This window comes from Histoplasma capsulatum, genomic scaffold (assembly GCF_000149585.1).
Source record: "Histoplasma capsulatum NAm1 scaffold_4 genomic scaffold, whole genome shotgun sequence".
Taxonomy (NCBI): Eukaryota; Fungi; Ascomycota; class Eurotiomycetes; order Onygenales; family Ajellomycetaceae; genus Histoplasma; species Histoplasma mississippiense.
Genome location: NW_001813979.1, coordinates 1,570,304 through 1,585,819, shown reverse-complemented (window position 1 = coordinate 1,585,819; position 15,516 = coordinate 1,570,304). Strand labels below are relative to the sequence as shown.

Here is a 15,516-nt window from a genome sequence, read left to right as displayed (position 1 = left end):
CTACATCCGCATTTCTTTGGGACGCACGGGAAGCTGCCGAATTTTATCGTGAAGCTGCTATCAAACGATATATATCCATACCATAGCTTCCTTGATCGTGGTGCATTTCATTAAAGGGCATTTGAGAGTCTTCCCTGAATAATCACGAAAGCGAAAGTAAGCTTATGCCATAACTACCATAAATGGATAGGACCTTCTCTTCTAGTGTTTACTTCTTTTCTTTTTTTGTTATCGTTCTGCTTCCATCCAGCGGTGGGACCCTCGTGGCAATAACATGCATCACCTGCGTTGCCCGCGGTGATATCTTCATCTAACTCTTCTTTCCTGCTAGGTTTTAATAATACGTTAAATAAACTTGATTTAAGGTGAAGAGATAATTGCCTTCTTTAAAATCTACCGAGTGTGGCGTGCATAGGACCTCTTAAAATAGGCAGGCGCCGTCCATCCCACAAACCTCATAACCCATGACGAAACAACGATCAGAGTTCTCATCTGCTTGAACTGCAAGTGTGTGGGCCTTAACGATTCGAGATTGTGCTGTTATTCCATCTATACCTCATACTGTCGCGACGCCAAAATGAACAACCTTGCAACAGACTCTAAGCCAGCCGAAGAGGTTTGCAATCATCCCATCCCACTACTGAAGGATAGAAAAACTAACATTCTGCAGGTTGCAACGAGAGTAGTCTCGTTTCACCCTTTCCACCTCCTTTCCCAAGTGGGAAAGGCCATTAACACTGCTTTGCCGGATCTTAAAGTGTCCACCCCGTATGAAACAACTTGGCAGAAATGCCTTGAAACGGTTTCCGGGAGTCTTACTGGATTGGACAGAAAGATATCCATCGACCCCCCAATCCCTGCCCTAAGGAAGCGTGATCTCAGGAACCAAGCTCTTCAACAAGTACAGGCACAGGCATCATTCGACACCAGCACGAGCCTTACCAAGCCCATTCGACTTCAATATGACTCGAACCAAGTCCCCCTACCCACTCTACCATCGCCACAAATGAAACAGCGTGCGAAAGAGAATGCCCAGCCTTTCCCGCCGTACAAAGAACCATATCCAGTTGTGATCCCAGCTGCTCTTGAATCGCAAAATTTAGCCACAATAACTGCGAAGGTGATCCTCGAAGGTGTAGACGATAGTTCCAAGGTAGAGACGTTCGAAAAAGCTGTAATGCTGTTTGATACTGGCGCCCAACAAACCATCATTTCAGCGGACGTATTGTCTGCAGGATTTCGCGATTATCTGGAAAACGATCCTATACATAATCCTTATCGGCTAGAAGGGGGTTTGGGTTGTCGGGTGCAGTGTACCGCTCACATTGAGTTTACGAATACTTACATCCGTCTTTGCACTGTTGCTCTTGTCGTTGACAGAAGTGCTATCCCCAATCCTCGGCCAGGAATAATATTTGGCCAGAAGGGCTGCCTAGATTCCGTCTGTTATAAGAGTGTGCCAGCAAAATTTTTGCAGGGTCAGGGTGATGACGTTTGGGGGGATATAATCGTGGACAGATACATCGATCTTGATGGGGAAATAGTGATGTGTTAGACCAAAGGGAGGCGTCCAAGGAAAGTATTCGTTTTGGTGGAGTGCGGGAGTTTTCGCTTTGCCTGAGGTGGTCCCTTGTTGGTCTGCCTGTGTCTGTTTATCCTGCGCCTGGAGTTTTCGATACCCATTTTTAAGTTGATTCCCTGCTGCCTGTTTCCATGCCTGTTATTCCTAGGTGCAATCGTTCACCCAACTGCCGTGTTTGTTTCGTGTCCTTGTTGATACCACGGTTTGGAGAGTTCACGCGTTCCTCTCTCCCCATGGCCACTTAATTTGCTTTTAAATTGGCTATGTATTTATACCAGTCTAAATTGCTTTCCAATTGATTATTCAATATATCTGTACCAGACTGTTTCATTTATTCAAATCTTCAGTCATTCTCAGAATATTATTATTATCTGTCGGATCCCTTTGATGAAGCTTGTAGTAACTACAAATGATATGATCATATTATTCACTACTTCATATAAGATAAAGAAGAGGTGAAGATGATAGAGATTGTAAATGATAATAAGAATGACTCTCAGCGGTGGATGAGAGATCTCTTTAAGCAGCAGCTGTTCACAGCTAATTCAATATCTGCTGCTTTTATAATTCTTAACTAGCTCTTTTTCTTCAGTATATATAATATTTTTTTTCCCCTTTCTTTTCTTTTTCTTTTTGAGAGGAAGGTATGTATTATTTCTATTTACTCCCGTTGTACAGAGTCTGTGTACACACCTCGACATTGATGTCTGGGATCAGTAACCTATGTATATGGTGAAGCCGAGCAAGCCAATCATAAGGGGTTATTAAATAGAGTTTTATATCATATGACTCAGTGCGCGAAGTTCGTGGCGTGCTTCGGTATAGCGCTGGCACCTTAGTGCGGGCTTTTACATGTGCTAGGCATAGTTAGTTAGTTTAAAAACCTGCGGGATCTCCCTGTTTCATAAACCTTTCATCAGCTACAGAAGAGCTGTACAGGATTCAAAAGGTCCAGTGGAAATCCATCGGAAGTTGAGGTGATAAGAAGTTGTAAATTCGGCCCTCGTGAATACATATGAGAATTCAACCCATCCTCGTCGGACAACCTTTTTCATATGGAGTATCGGCGGAGGAATAACGTTCTTTGTCCTTTCTCAACTAGTGCCGCGTCATCAAATAGTTCGATTTGGATATTTAGAGAGGGGAAGCGAGCAATGCTCAAGATTTGAAGGGCTGAGGATGCAGGAGGGTTCTGCTTGCAAAAATCCCCGTAAAAATGTGAAGAAGCAATACCCACTCCCGGTATTTTTCGCAGAAAACCCTTGTTTCAATCATTTAGTTGTCTCCACCGGACCACTGGAGTGATATCTTGCTGGCTTCGGTCACCGAGCCTTGAACGGGTTTGCTTCCAGAAGCCATCGGAGGCAGAGGACCACTAGCCTTCCTTCCGATTGGCATTAATTCTACTCCGTAGCCCTAGATTTGCTGCGTCAGGCCTTATTAGTTGCCCTTGTGGTCCTTAGCTGAGCGCCCTGGTGAGAGAAATTTGGAACCAATCTTGCATTCGATGTTGAATCTCGTACATGATCCCTCAAAGATTCAGCATACTGCTCTGGTCACATCCGAGCTTGATCTTTTTCGGGTGTTTTCAGGTCGTGCTCGTTCGGATTGGGTTTAACTGATTCAAAGGCGGAATCGAAGTTTACCGTCAATCTGTCCCAATCTCACTCTGAAGCTAGCGAGCTGGATTGGCAATTTGACAGACATTGTTAGTGAGATGCACTGTCCAATGTGATGATACTCGTAACACTCATCCCTAGAGCTAGTACAGCGTAAAGTGTGGTGCCTCCGTCATGTTAGACCTTGGCAAAATTCGCAGTAAATCCAGCGGATAGACAACAGTGGAGGGTGGCTGGTCGACCATCTTGCCGAGGCTCAAGACACCAACCACTCCTCATTCATCGGATAGCGAGCCATGTATATCATCCCTGTCCATGCTTTTCCATCTCTCGAAGGCTTCAACTTTTTCCTACTTAGATCTTATGACGGACAAACCAAGAATACCATTACTGATTCTTAACCGACGCTAAAATGGAAGCGTCCAGCGCAACAAAGGGTTTCTTCCAAACCCCTCCAACCATCCCCCCTCAGTATGTTGAAGATGCTGCCTTTCGCCGGATCATCTCCTTGTACCTTCCATCCCCTATACCCTCCAGCATAGATGAAGACCTTTCTCGATTTTCTCGTCTTGTGCTGTCGAGATCTCATATGGCCTATGCAGCAGACGCCGAGAAGAACCAGCCGTACCTTCGGCCGCTCTCTACGTTTGGCACGGAGAATAAACAGGACCCCCTGGTCACAAGTGAAGGGTGGCGCAAACTACAGGATAGAGGAATTGTGGAGGGAATGGTGGGAATAGCATATGCCAATGCTCGAGGCTCGCCGTGGAATAACCGAGCATATCAATTCATCAAACTCCATCTTTGGACTTCCAGTGCCGCTCTGGTTACATGCCCGGGTGCTATGACCGATGGTGCTGCCAAATTGCTTGGGCGGCATCTGAATGGTGCGAATGGGTCTATATTTACAGAAGCTAGAAATAGACTAATTAGTCGAAATCCCAGTGTTGCATGGACCAGCGGCCAATGGATGACAGAACGGAAGGGAGGGAGCGATGTTCGTGGGACTGAGACGGTGGCTAGGAAACTTTCTACAGAAGAACAAAACGCGAGTAAAGGGGTTGATGAACTTGGATGTCCCCTTGGACCATGGCAGCTCGACGGTTTCAAGTGGTTTTCATCCGCCACCGACGCTAATATGACGATTATGCTTGCCAGAACAGGACCAGATGGCCAGATTAGCGCTTTCTATGCCCCCTTGCGCAGAAGAGTTGTGGGGGGAGCTGAAGACGAGACGGAACTCAACGGTGTGAGAATTCAGCGATTGAAGAATAAGCTCGGCACAAAAGCCCTCCCAACCGCAGAACTAGAACTGAAAGGAATGAGAGGATATTTGATAGGTAAGGAAGGCGATGGCGTCAGGGAAATTTCAACCATTCTCAATATCACCAGAGTTCATAATATGAGTGGAGCTGTGGGTGGCTGGGGGAGAGGGTTGGCAATCTCCAGAGCATATGCGAAGGTGAGGATTGCGGGCGGCAGACTCCTCACCGAACTACCCGCACACGTGAGAGCGCTTGCTCGGGAGCATGTGATGTATCGGGGCCTGCTCCATCTTGCCCATTTCGTGGCCTCATTGTTGGGTATCTCTGAAGGGCAAGACAGCCGTCTCACGCAAGCAACGCAGGCTTCTATCCTCCCAACCAACGCTGAGCAGTCCAGTGCTTTGCTCCGTCTCCTTACCCCCATGGGCAAAGCTCAAACAGCGCTTAGATCTATCAATGGAGTTCGTGCGTGCATGGAGAATCTAGGTGGAGTCGGTTATCTTGAGAATGAGGATCCTGTGTTCAACGTTGCGAGGATTTTCCGTGACGTATGTGTTCTCAGCATATGGGAAGGGACTACCGATATCATGGCGGACGACCTGGTTCGTGTGATGAAATCTCGACAAGGCCCGGCGACCTTGGCGGCTGTGGGACTATGGGTCGCGAGCGGTTTGGTGATTGCGCGCAAGAATTCATTCAAGGAAGAAGCTAACAAAATACAGAGAATTTGGGAGCAGTGGCAGAAATCCACCGAAACCAAAGATAAAGAACAATTGAGGTGGGAAGGACGGGATCTCCTTGTCGGGCTCGAAAGCGTAGTTTGCGGGCTATTGCTGATTTTGGATGCGGCGCGAGATAACGACCCTATCGCGAGAGAAATTGCAAGACGCTTTGTATTGAAAGAACGGGTCACATATAGTTCGTGGGAAGTTGAAGCTGCCTGGGATAAACGGATTGTTTTCGGTGATGATGCCGCAGCAATTGCGAAGCTTTGATCGAGTTGGTCTTAGCATACGGGTTTTGTATATAGTAAGACATGTAATTTGCAGCGTCCTCCCGTGAGAAGGCAATATCTGTAGCATTTTATGACCCAACTAATTTTTTTTTCTGATCGAGATTCACATCCAGCGCTATGATGTCATGGCGAAGACCTACTCACGTGGGACCGATTTGGCAATAAATAAATAGTAACTAGTTATAAAAAAGCGAGCAAGTACAGTCACCCCACACGGTCAAGAGGCAACCCAATTCTCTAATTACCATTCAATGTGGTAATACCATTTGAATTGAAAAAGGCCCATATCGGGCCATTCTCACCATGGCTTCGAGTGGCGATAATCTCGATGAGGCTACATCAGCTCCATTTCGCCCCGCGTTGATCGTGGTGGATATGCAAGAGGACTTTTGTCCGCCCGTAGGTATTCCCCCTCCAACACAGTTCTCGTGTTAACCTACTCAGCCTCCCAGCGCTCCCATATGTGTTCCAATAAGCATTATCACTAACAAAAACCTCATTTGTCAGAATGGCAGCCTAGCCGTCGAGGGAGCCCGCACCCTCGCCCCCGTTATAAATCCCCTCCTTGCCCTCCCCGGCTTTGTCGTCAAAATCTCCACTCAGGACTTCCACCCAACATCACACATCTCCTTCGCTACCAATCAGCCGGCCCCCAACAACATCCCCTTCCAATCTACCACTACCCTGAAAAACACCGCCGCCGGTAGGGAGGCGGAAACAAAGCCGCTACGCCTCTGGCCAGTACACTGCGTCGCTAATACGCCAGGCGCATGCATCATTCCCGAAATCGAAGCGGACAGGATCAGCGTGAATATCCGCAAGGGGATGGATGCGAGGATGGAAATGTACTCTGCGTTCACGGATATATTTGGGAACAATAACTGTGTTGAGACTGGCGGGGTGAATGCAGATCTCACTGCGGTGTTAAGGGAGCACCGTGTTTCGGATATTTTCATCGTTGGGGTTGCGGGCGACTTTTGTGTGACGAGGACTGCTGTTGATGCAGCGGATAGACGGTTTCGCTGCTTCGTGGTGGAGGAGGGGACGAAATGCATCGACCCTCTTGGGGGGTGGGAGGTGTGCAAGAGAGAGATGGAGGATCATGGAGTGAGGATTGTGAGCATTAATGGGCCGGAGGTAGCAAGGGTTAAGGCATTGTTACCAGAAAGCAATTACTTATGATGGGCGTGGTGGGTTGAGAAGGAACTAGTTGGGGGATCTTTCGTGAGGAGTGATTTGAATCTTGTCTATGAATCAGCTATATACCATTATTGCAATGAAATTTTATTGGCTCGGTATAGCCTTGCAATGTTATATAAATTTTAGGGATGTCTATTGCTAAGGGATGTTGTCTGGGCAGTCAGTTCCCCTGATGCTTCAAATGTGGAAAGGGAGCGAAGAAATTCAATGAAGCTGCAACAAGGATCGTCCCGCCAACCTGACGTTCCATATCAGCAAGCCCACCAAGGTCGTAAAAATAACTTCTTCAAACGTTTGTTCATCATTCTATCACGTTGAAATACTGGTAGCGTAAGCCAGCCGTGAGTGGCATATTCAGCGGGCCGATAGGCTATCTCTAGGACAAGTTTATTTGCCTCCACGCCTTGTCTCTTGGATACTTGGACACGCAGACACACAACAACATCCCAAATGCGCGGCGGTGATAGCTGTACTAGCTTCACTGCTGCTGATTTGTTGTCCTGCCTTCCTGATGATTGCTCACCTCGACGACGACACGCTTCGCGCTCCGGTGTCAGAATTATTATCACCCGGACTCGCTGTCACACCTTTAGATACGACCGCTGCAGAACTTGTTGACGAGAAGACAACGGTTGCAGCAGCGCCAGCGGAACCTCTCCCTTACTGGCTCGTCAATGTTCCCCGATCACAATGGCCATCTGAGTGTCCAGAATACCTCCGCAATCTACCTCAGAAGTCTATAAAGTCCCTTTCAACGCCTGATGCGCAGTTTAAGCCGCAGAGCTGGGACCTTGTGAAGGAGATAGTTGGTGGGTGTTTATTCTCTTCGTTGTATTATAAATCGGTGGATTAAAAAAGAAATGGAAATACGAAAGCAAAGAATAACATTGCTTATTTGTTGGCTGTATTAAAGAACGGGGACTAATATACCCGGCTTTAAATCAAACTAGGATCGAATCAAATACATCTTCTCCAGCGCTGGCCCTCAGATTTAAGGAGGTACTTGGAGTATATTGCAAAGATTAAAGCAATATATGGTTCCGTTTTGGATTTTGTGGTTCAGAAGAGGCTGCGTTGGGTGGGCGATTTAGAAGCACGAGGGACTGCACCGTTTCAGCATCCGGGTAAATATCTCTTTCCCTCCCTCGCCTCCCATTTCTATGCCGTCTTTTGTCCCTCCTTTTCGCCCGTTCATTGCACGGAGGGATACAGAAATTTCTTCTATTTTTCTTCTTGGGACTTACTGACTTGGAATCCGAATCTGCGCAAAATTCTCTCTTTTGGCGCATATAGGCAACATCAAGATCCTCTACAATGACTGGCCCTATGGAGTTGAGAAGGACATCGTCCACCTCGTCGTCTGGACCAAATTTGAATTAGAAGATGACCCTGCCACGGATGACTTGACTCCGCGCATGAGAAGGGAGATTGACGAGTTTGTTGGGAAAACGTTTCGATCCAGAATGCCAGCTGAGAAGGTGTGGGAGAGCGGAAACATCCCCCTACTCTTCTCCCTCCCTGCCCACCTCAAAACTCTTCCAATGTGTCTTTCCATTTCATCCTCTCCCTCTCTTCTTATGGCAAACGTCGGAGTTCTTGCTTCCTGCTAACCATCGTATGAAACATAATAGGTGATATGGTTTAAAAACTGGAAGTCTCTGAAATCCATACATGCCATTGAGCACTTCCACGTCATGCTCTACCAGCCAGATCCATTATTTCTCCACGAGATAACCAACGGCGACGCACCCATACGCGATGTATGATGAAATGGTTTCCGGGTTTGATGATTTATGACGATGATTCCTCTCCCCCCCCTCCCTCATGCCACTTATTCTGCTTTAGACAGACAACGTAGGTAGAATGCTCGTTTTTATCGTAAACAGTAACGTACCATAATATAACATTGCTCCACACCCTCTTCCTCCAGATTGGACCTGTCTTTCAACCACTCCTATTCATCTCCCGATAATTCCCTCACTCTCGATTGAGGAAGGACCGTACAAAGACATCAGCGTCTTCCAGCTCCTCCTATCATGAAAACGACAATAATGCCAGGTCGCGGTGCATGTGCGTGGTGTAGAATCCCGGAAGGAAAAGAACGAATATTCGTAGATATATCTTGATAGCGAATCGAGGCTACGATCAAATAACAAGCATTGGAAGGACGAAGAATCGAGGGGAGGCGTTGGGGGGTATCAGGCGGACAATCCCTTGTACTTAGAAAGCCACATCTCACTGGCCAGAAAAAGAAAAGCCGCGGATAAGCTCTATTGCGTAATGATATATCCAAAAGCCATTTGAAACCTTCGCGAGCTCTTAGTGGGGTAAACAGAGACGGGAAAACAAGAGAAACCAGGAGGGGCAAGTCGACAGGGGAAGAGGAATAGAACAACAGATTTTACGTCGTGCCGAGATGAGAGTCAAACATTATTGAATTAAATGCGGAATCCAGATCCTTCCAGAAGCCCCTGACGGGCCACACTAAGCCAGTGGCTTAACCCTAACAAGCAAGCTTTTGTGCGCGGGCTGCGGCGGGGAGAGCACCAACAGAAGGCGGGCCCAACCATTTTGGAGCAAATCCGGCGAGGTTTTGGCTGACGTGATGGGGATGATGGCTTGCTGGTCCGGTGCTTGGCGCACACACCAAGGGTTCCGTCATACTTGCCGGCTGCGACATGAAATGAGAAGAGACACACCTGGCTCTGCGCTCTGTTTTCTGCTTGCGTGGTTCTGACTGCCCGCTCTCTCCTCGTCCAGCTTCATGCATTCGAGTAGCCTGTGACGCCCCTTTGTCCGTCTGCCCTAGTTGACCTCGTCTCTCCTTGTCCGGTAACTCCATGTCTTGAGCCCCAAGCGTTGGTTGTTGGTTGTTGGTTGTTGGTGGCCTTGCTGAACTATACTAGTATATTCTTATCTATTATTTTGCGCCCAAAACCCACAGCTCATTTTTATTTTTATTTATTTATTTACTTATTTATTTTTTATTCTCCGAACCCCCTCCTTCGGTAGCCATTCATACCAATCCATTATTCACTGCTGCCCATCGTCGATATCTTGACTTGAGGAACATCCGGCAGCTCCTTTCATCCTCTCCAATTGTTCCTTTTCCCCTCGAGGGGTTCCGCGAGAGATCCCCCAAAGGACGGCTAATTAAAATAGCCATAAAATCTGAAAAAGAGATAGAGGAAAAAAAAAAAAAAAAAAGGGAAGCAAAAAGGAATAGGCGCAGTGTCTAGAAAAGGAATACTGCAGAGATGCTCCCAAAAATCCCCTTGGTCCACCAGCAGAGCCATTCAAGGTCCTCAAAAAATAGTGCGTCATGAACATTCCGAGGTCTATATGATTGCTGCTGCTTTGTTTTTCAATAAACTGCCGGAATCTCCGGCGCCATTACAGCTTCGACGTGCGGAAATTGACTGCTAACCACACACTCAATTTCGCAACTTTGCGTCTATGTAGATAGCGTCTCGTCCCTCGATGAGTCGAGCGGTGGCTCTTCGCCAAATGCAGAGGATGAGACGGCGGTGGAGCCGGAACAAGGCAATGGTGAGTTCCATTCCAGAGTAATTTGGTTATTTATGCCACGGCCTTCTCGCCGCCACACATCCCCGCCCCTCTATTACTTCCCCCGCAGGATATGCCAGTTGATATATCAAGGATTAGATACTAATTTTTCTTTATTTCTTGGATCAATTCTTTAGTCCTGACTCATATAATTTCGCAATTGCGGCCCGGTGCGGACCTTGGCAGAGTCACGCTTCCTACCTTCATACTGGAGCCTCGATCGATGCTCGAACGGATCACGAAGTGCGTTGCTAGATTTTATCCATAACATATACATCGCAGAGGAAGATTGATCAAATAACTGATGACAAAATACCTATGCATAGTTTCATGGCCCACCCCGAAACGCTCCTTCCAATGCCCGAAATAGATGACCCTGTCCAACGATTCGTGTCCGTGGTTAGATTCTACCTCAGTGGATGGCACATAAAACCTCCGTACGTCCTGATCGTGATATTTAGTTATATACCTTCAACAACAAACACAAATTGCTGTCGCTAATATTGACAATGTGTGGATGGGTTTTAATGACGCTAGGGGTGTTAAAAAGCCATTGAATCCGATCCTAGGAGAAACTTTTACTTGCTATTGGGATTACGAGGATGGCACCCGGAGCTACTACATTTCCGAGCAGACTTCCCACCATCCCCCCAAGTCGAGTTACTTTTTCATGGCCCCTGAACATCATATACGAATCGACGGTACTTTGAAGCCGCGGAGTAAATTTTTGGGGAATTCCGCTGCAAGTATGATGGAAGGGATAGCGATATTATCCTTCCTGAATAGGGGTGAACCTGGGAAAGGTGAAAGATAGTATGTTGAAACGTTAAAAATTCCGACAGCTATCTATATCGTTACTTTGCTTTGCTAACTAATCTGGTAATCTTGCAGCATCGTGACCCAACCGAATATGTATGCTCGAGGTATTCTGTGGGGCAAAATGAAGTATGAACTAGGAGATCATAGCGTTATAAGATGCCCCGAGAATAATTTATCGGCGGACATCGAGTTCAAAACCAAAGGTTATTTTTCCGGCACCTACAATGCCATAGGAGGAATGATAAGAGATGACAGAACCGGTGAGATACTTTATGAACTATCCGGGCTTTGGAACGGCGAGATGTTCATAAAAAGGGTTGCTGTATGTGCATTGAAGCGCACATCCTTTTCCATTTCCCCCTTTTTGGTTCAGCGTTTTTGTGACTAACTGAGTACATAGAGTGGACAAAAGGAGCTTCTTTTCAATGCGACAAATGCGAAACACACGCCTCCTCTTGTCAGACCATTAGAAGAGCAGGAGCCACATGAATCGCAAAGACTTTGGAATAGCACAGTCCAAGCGTTAATTGCTAGGAACCATGACCTTGCTACGGAAGAGAAAACTAAGATTGAAGAGATGCAGCGGGTTGAGGCATCAAAGAGGCTAGAAGATGGAGTCGAATGGCGGCCCAAACTTTTCCGCACAGTTCAAGGCAGACCGCAGGGACCTGGGGAAGGCGAAGAGGATCTTGAGTGGATTCTGAATGCGAAAATGTATGTTGAAAATCTTTCATCAGTGGACTCAAGTCATGCTCTTGCCCTTTATGCCTAACCTTCTTCACCCAATAGAAACCCATATAACCCGACTGTAGCCGAACAACAGATCCTATCTGTTGCAGCAATTCTCCCAGGTCAAAAGCCTCACTGTCAATTTGAAATACCACCCCATTCGTCATCGCGATCACATAAGTCAGAAAAAGCCTCCTCATCAGGCCAACTAGCAAAAATGACTGCAGAAACACACGCCACCCAACAGAATAATACTAGCAACCTCATAGACTTTGACGAAGGTAATAACAACGGGCAGTCCGATGAGAACAAGATCTTGAAATCAGCAGGACCATCAGTGGGCTCCATGGATATCTTGGGCGGAGACGGCCAAGATGACACTCATGCCCAAGCTTCCCCGTCCTCAAACTATCATCCCCCAAACATGGCAAATATCATGACACCACTGCAGCCCACAAGCAGCCCGGCACAAACCCGATCGCTGCACAGTCGCAATTCCGCCGCCTCAGATAATGGCGACTTCGTTGGAGCGCAAAGTTAAATAGGTGGGGTAAAACAGGATCCCAATTTCTTCCTTCTCCCTCGTAACTTTCGCCTCCTTCGAACTTCCACCTTGCTCTTCGTTTTTCTCAGCCTAATTCTCACTCAATCTATAATTGAACTTTCTTTGAAAATTTTCACCTGCATTGTCAACTTTGAAACGGAGAAAGTCCCTTTATGCCATAATCAACTAATAACTCTACTCGCCGCCTAACCGATAACTGTACCCTTGCAAGTTTATTTGTCTGGAAGCCGCGCATCCCTCTAGAGCCTATACGATATATTATTTGCCATCCCACCTGTCTCATCCGAGAAAAAACAAACAAACAAAAAACCCTAGCAACCCACCACCACCGGCCGGCCGGCCTAATTGTTTCCTACGGAAAAAAAGAAAAGAAAAGAAATCAAAGCGGGGGAGAGAAAAAGAGAGGGCAAAAAAAGATTGATTCTAGAACGGTCAGCGGCGCTGGGGTTGGGATGAGCGTCTGGAGTTTTGTCCCGTTCTGATTTGGCAGTTCCCTTTGATATGTTTCGTTTCCTTGATTTGTTGTTCTTGCGGGGAAGAGGGGGAAAGGAAAGACAGGAAAGAGAGGGATCCTGGGGGGTTTTTGGAGAGAATTCGAATATACATAACCATATTCGTCTGGACTAGGTAGGCCAGCCTCACCTCAGCCTCTGCATGTTATTATTGTTTGTTTTCTCTTCCTTTCGTGATGGATCGTAATGGTGATGATTGTTGTTATTGTTTGTCCTTATTCTTATCAGCATTGGCATTGGCATTATTGGACATGGGCTTTGTCCAGGACATAATCACGGTTTTTGTCCCAGTTAATGGTTGTTGATCTTCTGTTTGGGAAATACTTTCCCTTTTCTGACAACGAAAGGGAGATAAAAACAGAATAAGCGAGAAAGGAAAAGAAAAACTCCTAACCGTGCCAAGCGCACTCACTACCTCCCATTAGTGAGTGCGCCCCACCGCAAAGGTAATATCACCGCAACGGTAATATTTTTAATTCTCATCATTCTTCAACTTCAAATATTCATTAATCATCACAACCATGCCTAAATCATCTAAATACACTGAAGATCAGCTTCAAAAGGCCATTGACACATTAAAATTGAATCCAAAATTGAAAATCACGAATGTGGCGCGAGAATTTGAAATTCCAACCTTGGTTGGGTGGATTAAAGGAAGGAAATCAAGGACAACAAGGATTCCAATCAATCGAATATTGAATGACAGTCAGGAGGAGGCTCTTAAGAAGAGGATAATACAGTTGGATAGTAATTTTTACCCTCCCATCATTGAGCATATTGAAGCTGCTGTGAATTGAATGTTGAAGCTTCATCATCTCAATTCTGACATCTCTCCTCCTACTGTGGGCAAGATGTGGGCATATCGATTCACAAAATGTCTGCCAGGGTATAATAAAGTGAAGCAGAAGCCAATGGATTCAAAATGAGTGTCTAGTGAGAATATAAGCTTCATCATCAATTGATTCAATCACTATGAATCTATATTCAATCAATACAACTTCCATGTATATGATGTTTATAACTTTGATGAGATTGAGTTCCAAGAAGAAGAGGGACACAGGCAGTGGGTTATAACTGCTTATCAAGATGTGAACTCTGTCATACAATCTTCATATTTTCACAGATTAATAACTGTGTTGAAATGTGTGAGTGCAGATAGCATAGTTCTATATTCACTGATTATAATGAGATTAAAAATTCATCTAAAAAATTAATATACAGACATCAATTTATTTAGCAATTATATAATAATCACATCTGGATCAAGCTTTATTAATGATGGGATTATATTTGAATGAATTAAATATTTCAATATAATGAATAAGAAATGCCAGCTGAGCAGTCATTGATTATTACTACTTGACAATCACAGATTTCATTTCACTGAAGAATTTTTTCCATATTGTGACCTTCATAAAATTGTTGTTTTTGAACTCCTTTCTTATACGAGTCATATATTGCAATCTCTTGATGATGTGCCTTTTCAACAGTATAAACACTATCATATAAAAGCAATTAATGAGGCTGTCTGCTACAGATATAAACAATATAATGAGAGATAATTTCTTGTTAATCTGCATAGCATTCATCAGCAAATCTTCAAATCTGTCATTATTAAAGCTGGCTTTGCAGACCACAGAATCTACTCTATTAATTGTGAAGTAATATTCAATCAATTGAAATCTCACACTTTATAGAATGGCTCAAATCTGCTTGTGTATGATGAAGATGATGAGAAATGTGATCAATTTACTTTATTATTCACAAATTAACTGTCAACTGCTTCTTCTCAATTAATATTTTTTTAACACAGTTACAAAATTCCATTGTCAAATTGATGCTGTAGAGAAGATTATACAAAATGTGAAGAACACTTTTACATTTGACTTAATCAGACAATTAAATAAGATATTCAAAAGTAGTATGATGTAGACAAAACTGAATATGCACTGAAGGGAGAAATTAATTGATCATTATCAAATGAATAGATATCAGATTGTTAAAAGCACACACAGACAGATGCAAGTAGATAAAATCCTCACTATAAAGAATGCAAATTGCAAGATTGCAAATCAGAAGACAAAGGAGTTGAATAAGAAGTATAATAAAACTCTTCAGATGATTGGAATCAAGTATAATAGAACTGCTGCAAATCAATCACAACATGATAAATCTAATGAATCTCAACCTGCTGCAGATTCTACTGCCTCTACTGAGTATATAGATGATCTTTATATTATAAATAGATGTGATGTTGAATAATAATGATATTTTGAAGTTCAGATGATTCAAAAATATTACCATTGCAGTGATATTACCTTTGCAATGGGGTGCACTCACTAATAGAAGGTAGTGAGTGCGTCGCCCACCCCCTCTTTTTTTTTTTTTTTTTTTTTTTGATTTTATTTTTTGAACCACTTTTCAACAAGTTGTGGTTGTTTACTCTACCTTGCTATTTTGTTTTCCTTATTTGTATTTACGTATGTACCTACCCAGGTATGGATTTAATGTCTTTTGCATAATTTTCATTCGTTATTAATATACCTTCATAAAATAGAAAATTTTATTTTTTTATCACAGGAGGGAAATTGATTAACTAAGGATTTGTCCTGAGAAGAGCAGAAATGATGCAATGTTAGCAGA

At 44.6% G+C, this 15,516-nt stretch overlaps 6 protein-coding genes across 6 annotated transcripts; all 6 read left to right on the top strand.

Moving 5' to 3' along the window:
• Positions 1 to 577: 577 nt before the first annotated feature.
• Positions 578 to 1,555, top strand: HCAG_04480 (predicted protein; the record flags this gene model as incomplete). Its single annotated transcript, XM_001540590.1, has 2 exons — positions 578 to 616; positions 671 to 1,555. 2 exons carry the CDS (start codon positions 578 to 580, stop codon positions 1,553 to 1,555), a joined length of 924 nt encoding a protein of 307 aa, XP_001540640.1.
• Positions 1,556 to 3,613: 2,058 nt separating this feature from the next.
• On the top strand, positions 3,614 to 5,461 carry HCAG_04479 (predicted protein; the record flags this gene model as incomplete). Its single annotated transcript, XM_001540589.1, has 1 exon — positions 3,614 to 5,461. The coding sequence occupies one exon, from the start codon at positions 3,614 to 3,616 to the stop codon at positions 5,459 to 5,461; it is 1,848 nt and encodes a 615-aa protein (XP_001540639.1).
• A 323-nt stretch (positions 5,462 to 5,784) lies between these two features.
• HCAG_04478 (conserved hypothetical protein) lies at positions 5,785 to 6,663 on the top strand (the record flags this gene model as incomplete). The annotated part of the gene is made up of 2 exons (XM_001540588.1): positions 5,785 to 5,880; positions 5,989 to 6,663. 2 exons carry the CDS (start codon positions 5,785 to 5,787, stop codon positions 6,661 to 6,663), a joined length of 771 nt encoding a protein of 256 aa, XP_001540638.1.
• A 529-nt stretch (positions 6,664 to 7,192) lies between these two features.
• Positions 7,193 to 8,447, top strand: HCAG_04477 (predicted protein; the record flags this gene model as incomplete). Its single annotated transcript, XM_001540587.1, has 4 exons — positions 7,193 to 7,490; positions 7,632 to 7,805; positions 8,014 to 8,159; positions 8,313 to 8,447. The coding sequence occupies 4 exons, from the start codon at positions 7,193 to 7,195 to the stop codon at positions 8,445 to 8,447; spliced, it is 753 nt and encodes a 250-aa protein (XP_001540637.1).
• Positions 8,448 to 10,023: 1,576 nt separating this feature from the next.
• HCAG_04476 (hypothetical protein) lies at positions 10,024 to 12,337 on the top strand (the record flags this gene model as incomplete). The annotated part of the gene is made up of 9 exons (XM_001540586.1): positions 10,024 to 10,087; positions 10,144 to 10,230; positions 10,386 to 10,491; positions 10,575 to 10,685; positions 10,786 to 11,061; positions 11,140 to 11,193; positions 11,323 to 11,389; positions 11,468 to 11,781; positions 11,857 to 12,337. 9 exons carry the CDS (start codon positions 10,024 to 10,026, stop codon positions 12,335 to 12,337), a joined length of 1,560 nt encoding a protein of 519 aa, XP_001540636.1.
• A 1,057-nt stretch (positions 12,338 to 13,394) lies between these two features.
• HCAG_04475 (predicted protein) lies at positions 13,395 to 13,670 on the top strand (the record flags this gene model as incomplete). The annotated part of the gene is made up of 1 exon (XM_001540585.1): positions 13,395 to 13,670. One exon carries the CDS (start codon positions 13,395 to 13,397, stop codon positions 13,668 to 13,670), a length of 276 nt encoding a protein of 91 aa, XP_001540635.1.
• Between the last annotated feature and the right edge of the window lie 1,846 nt (positions 13,671 to 15,516).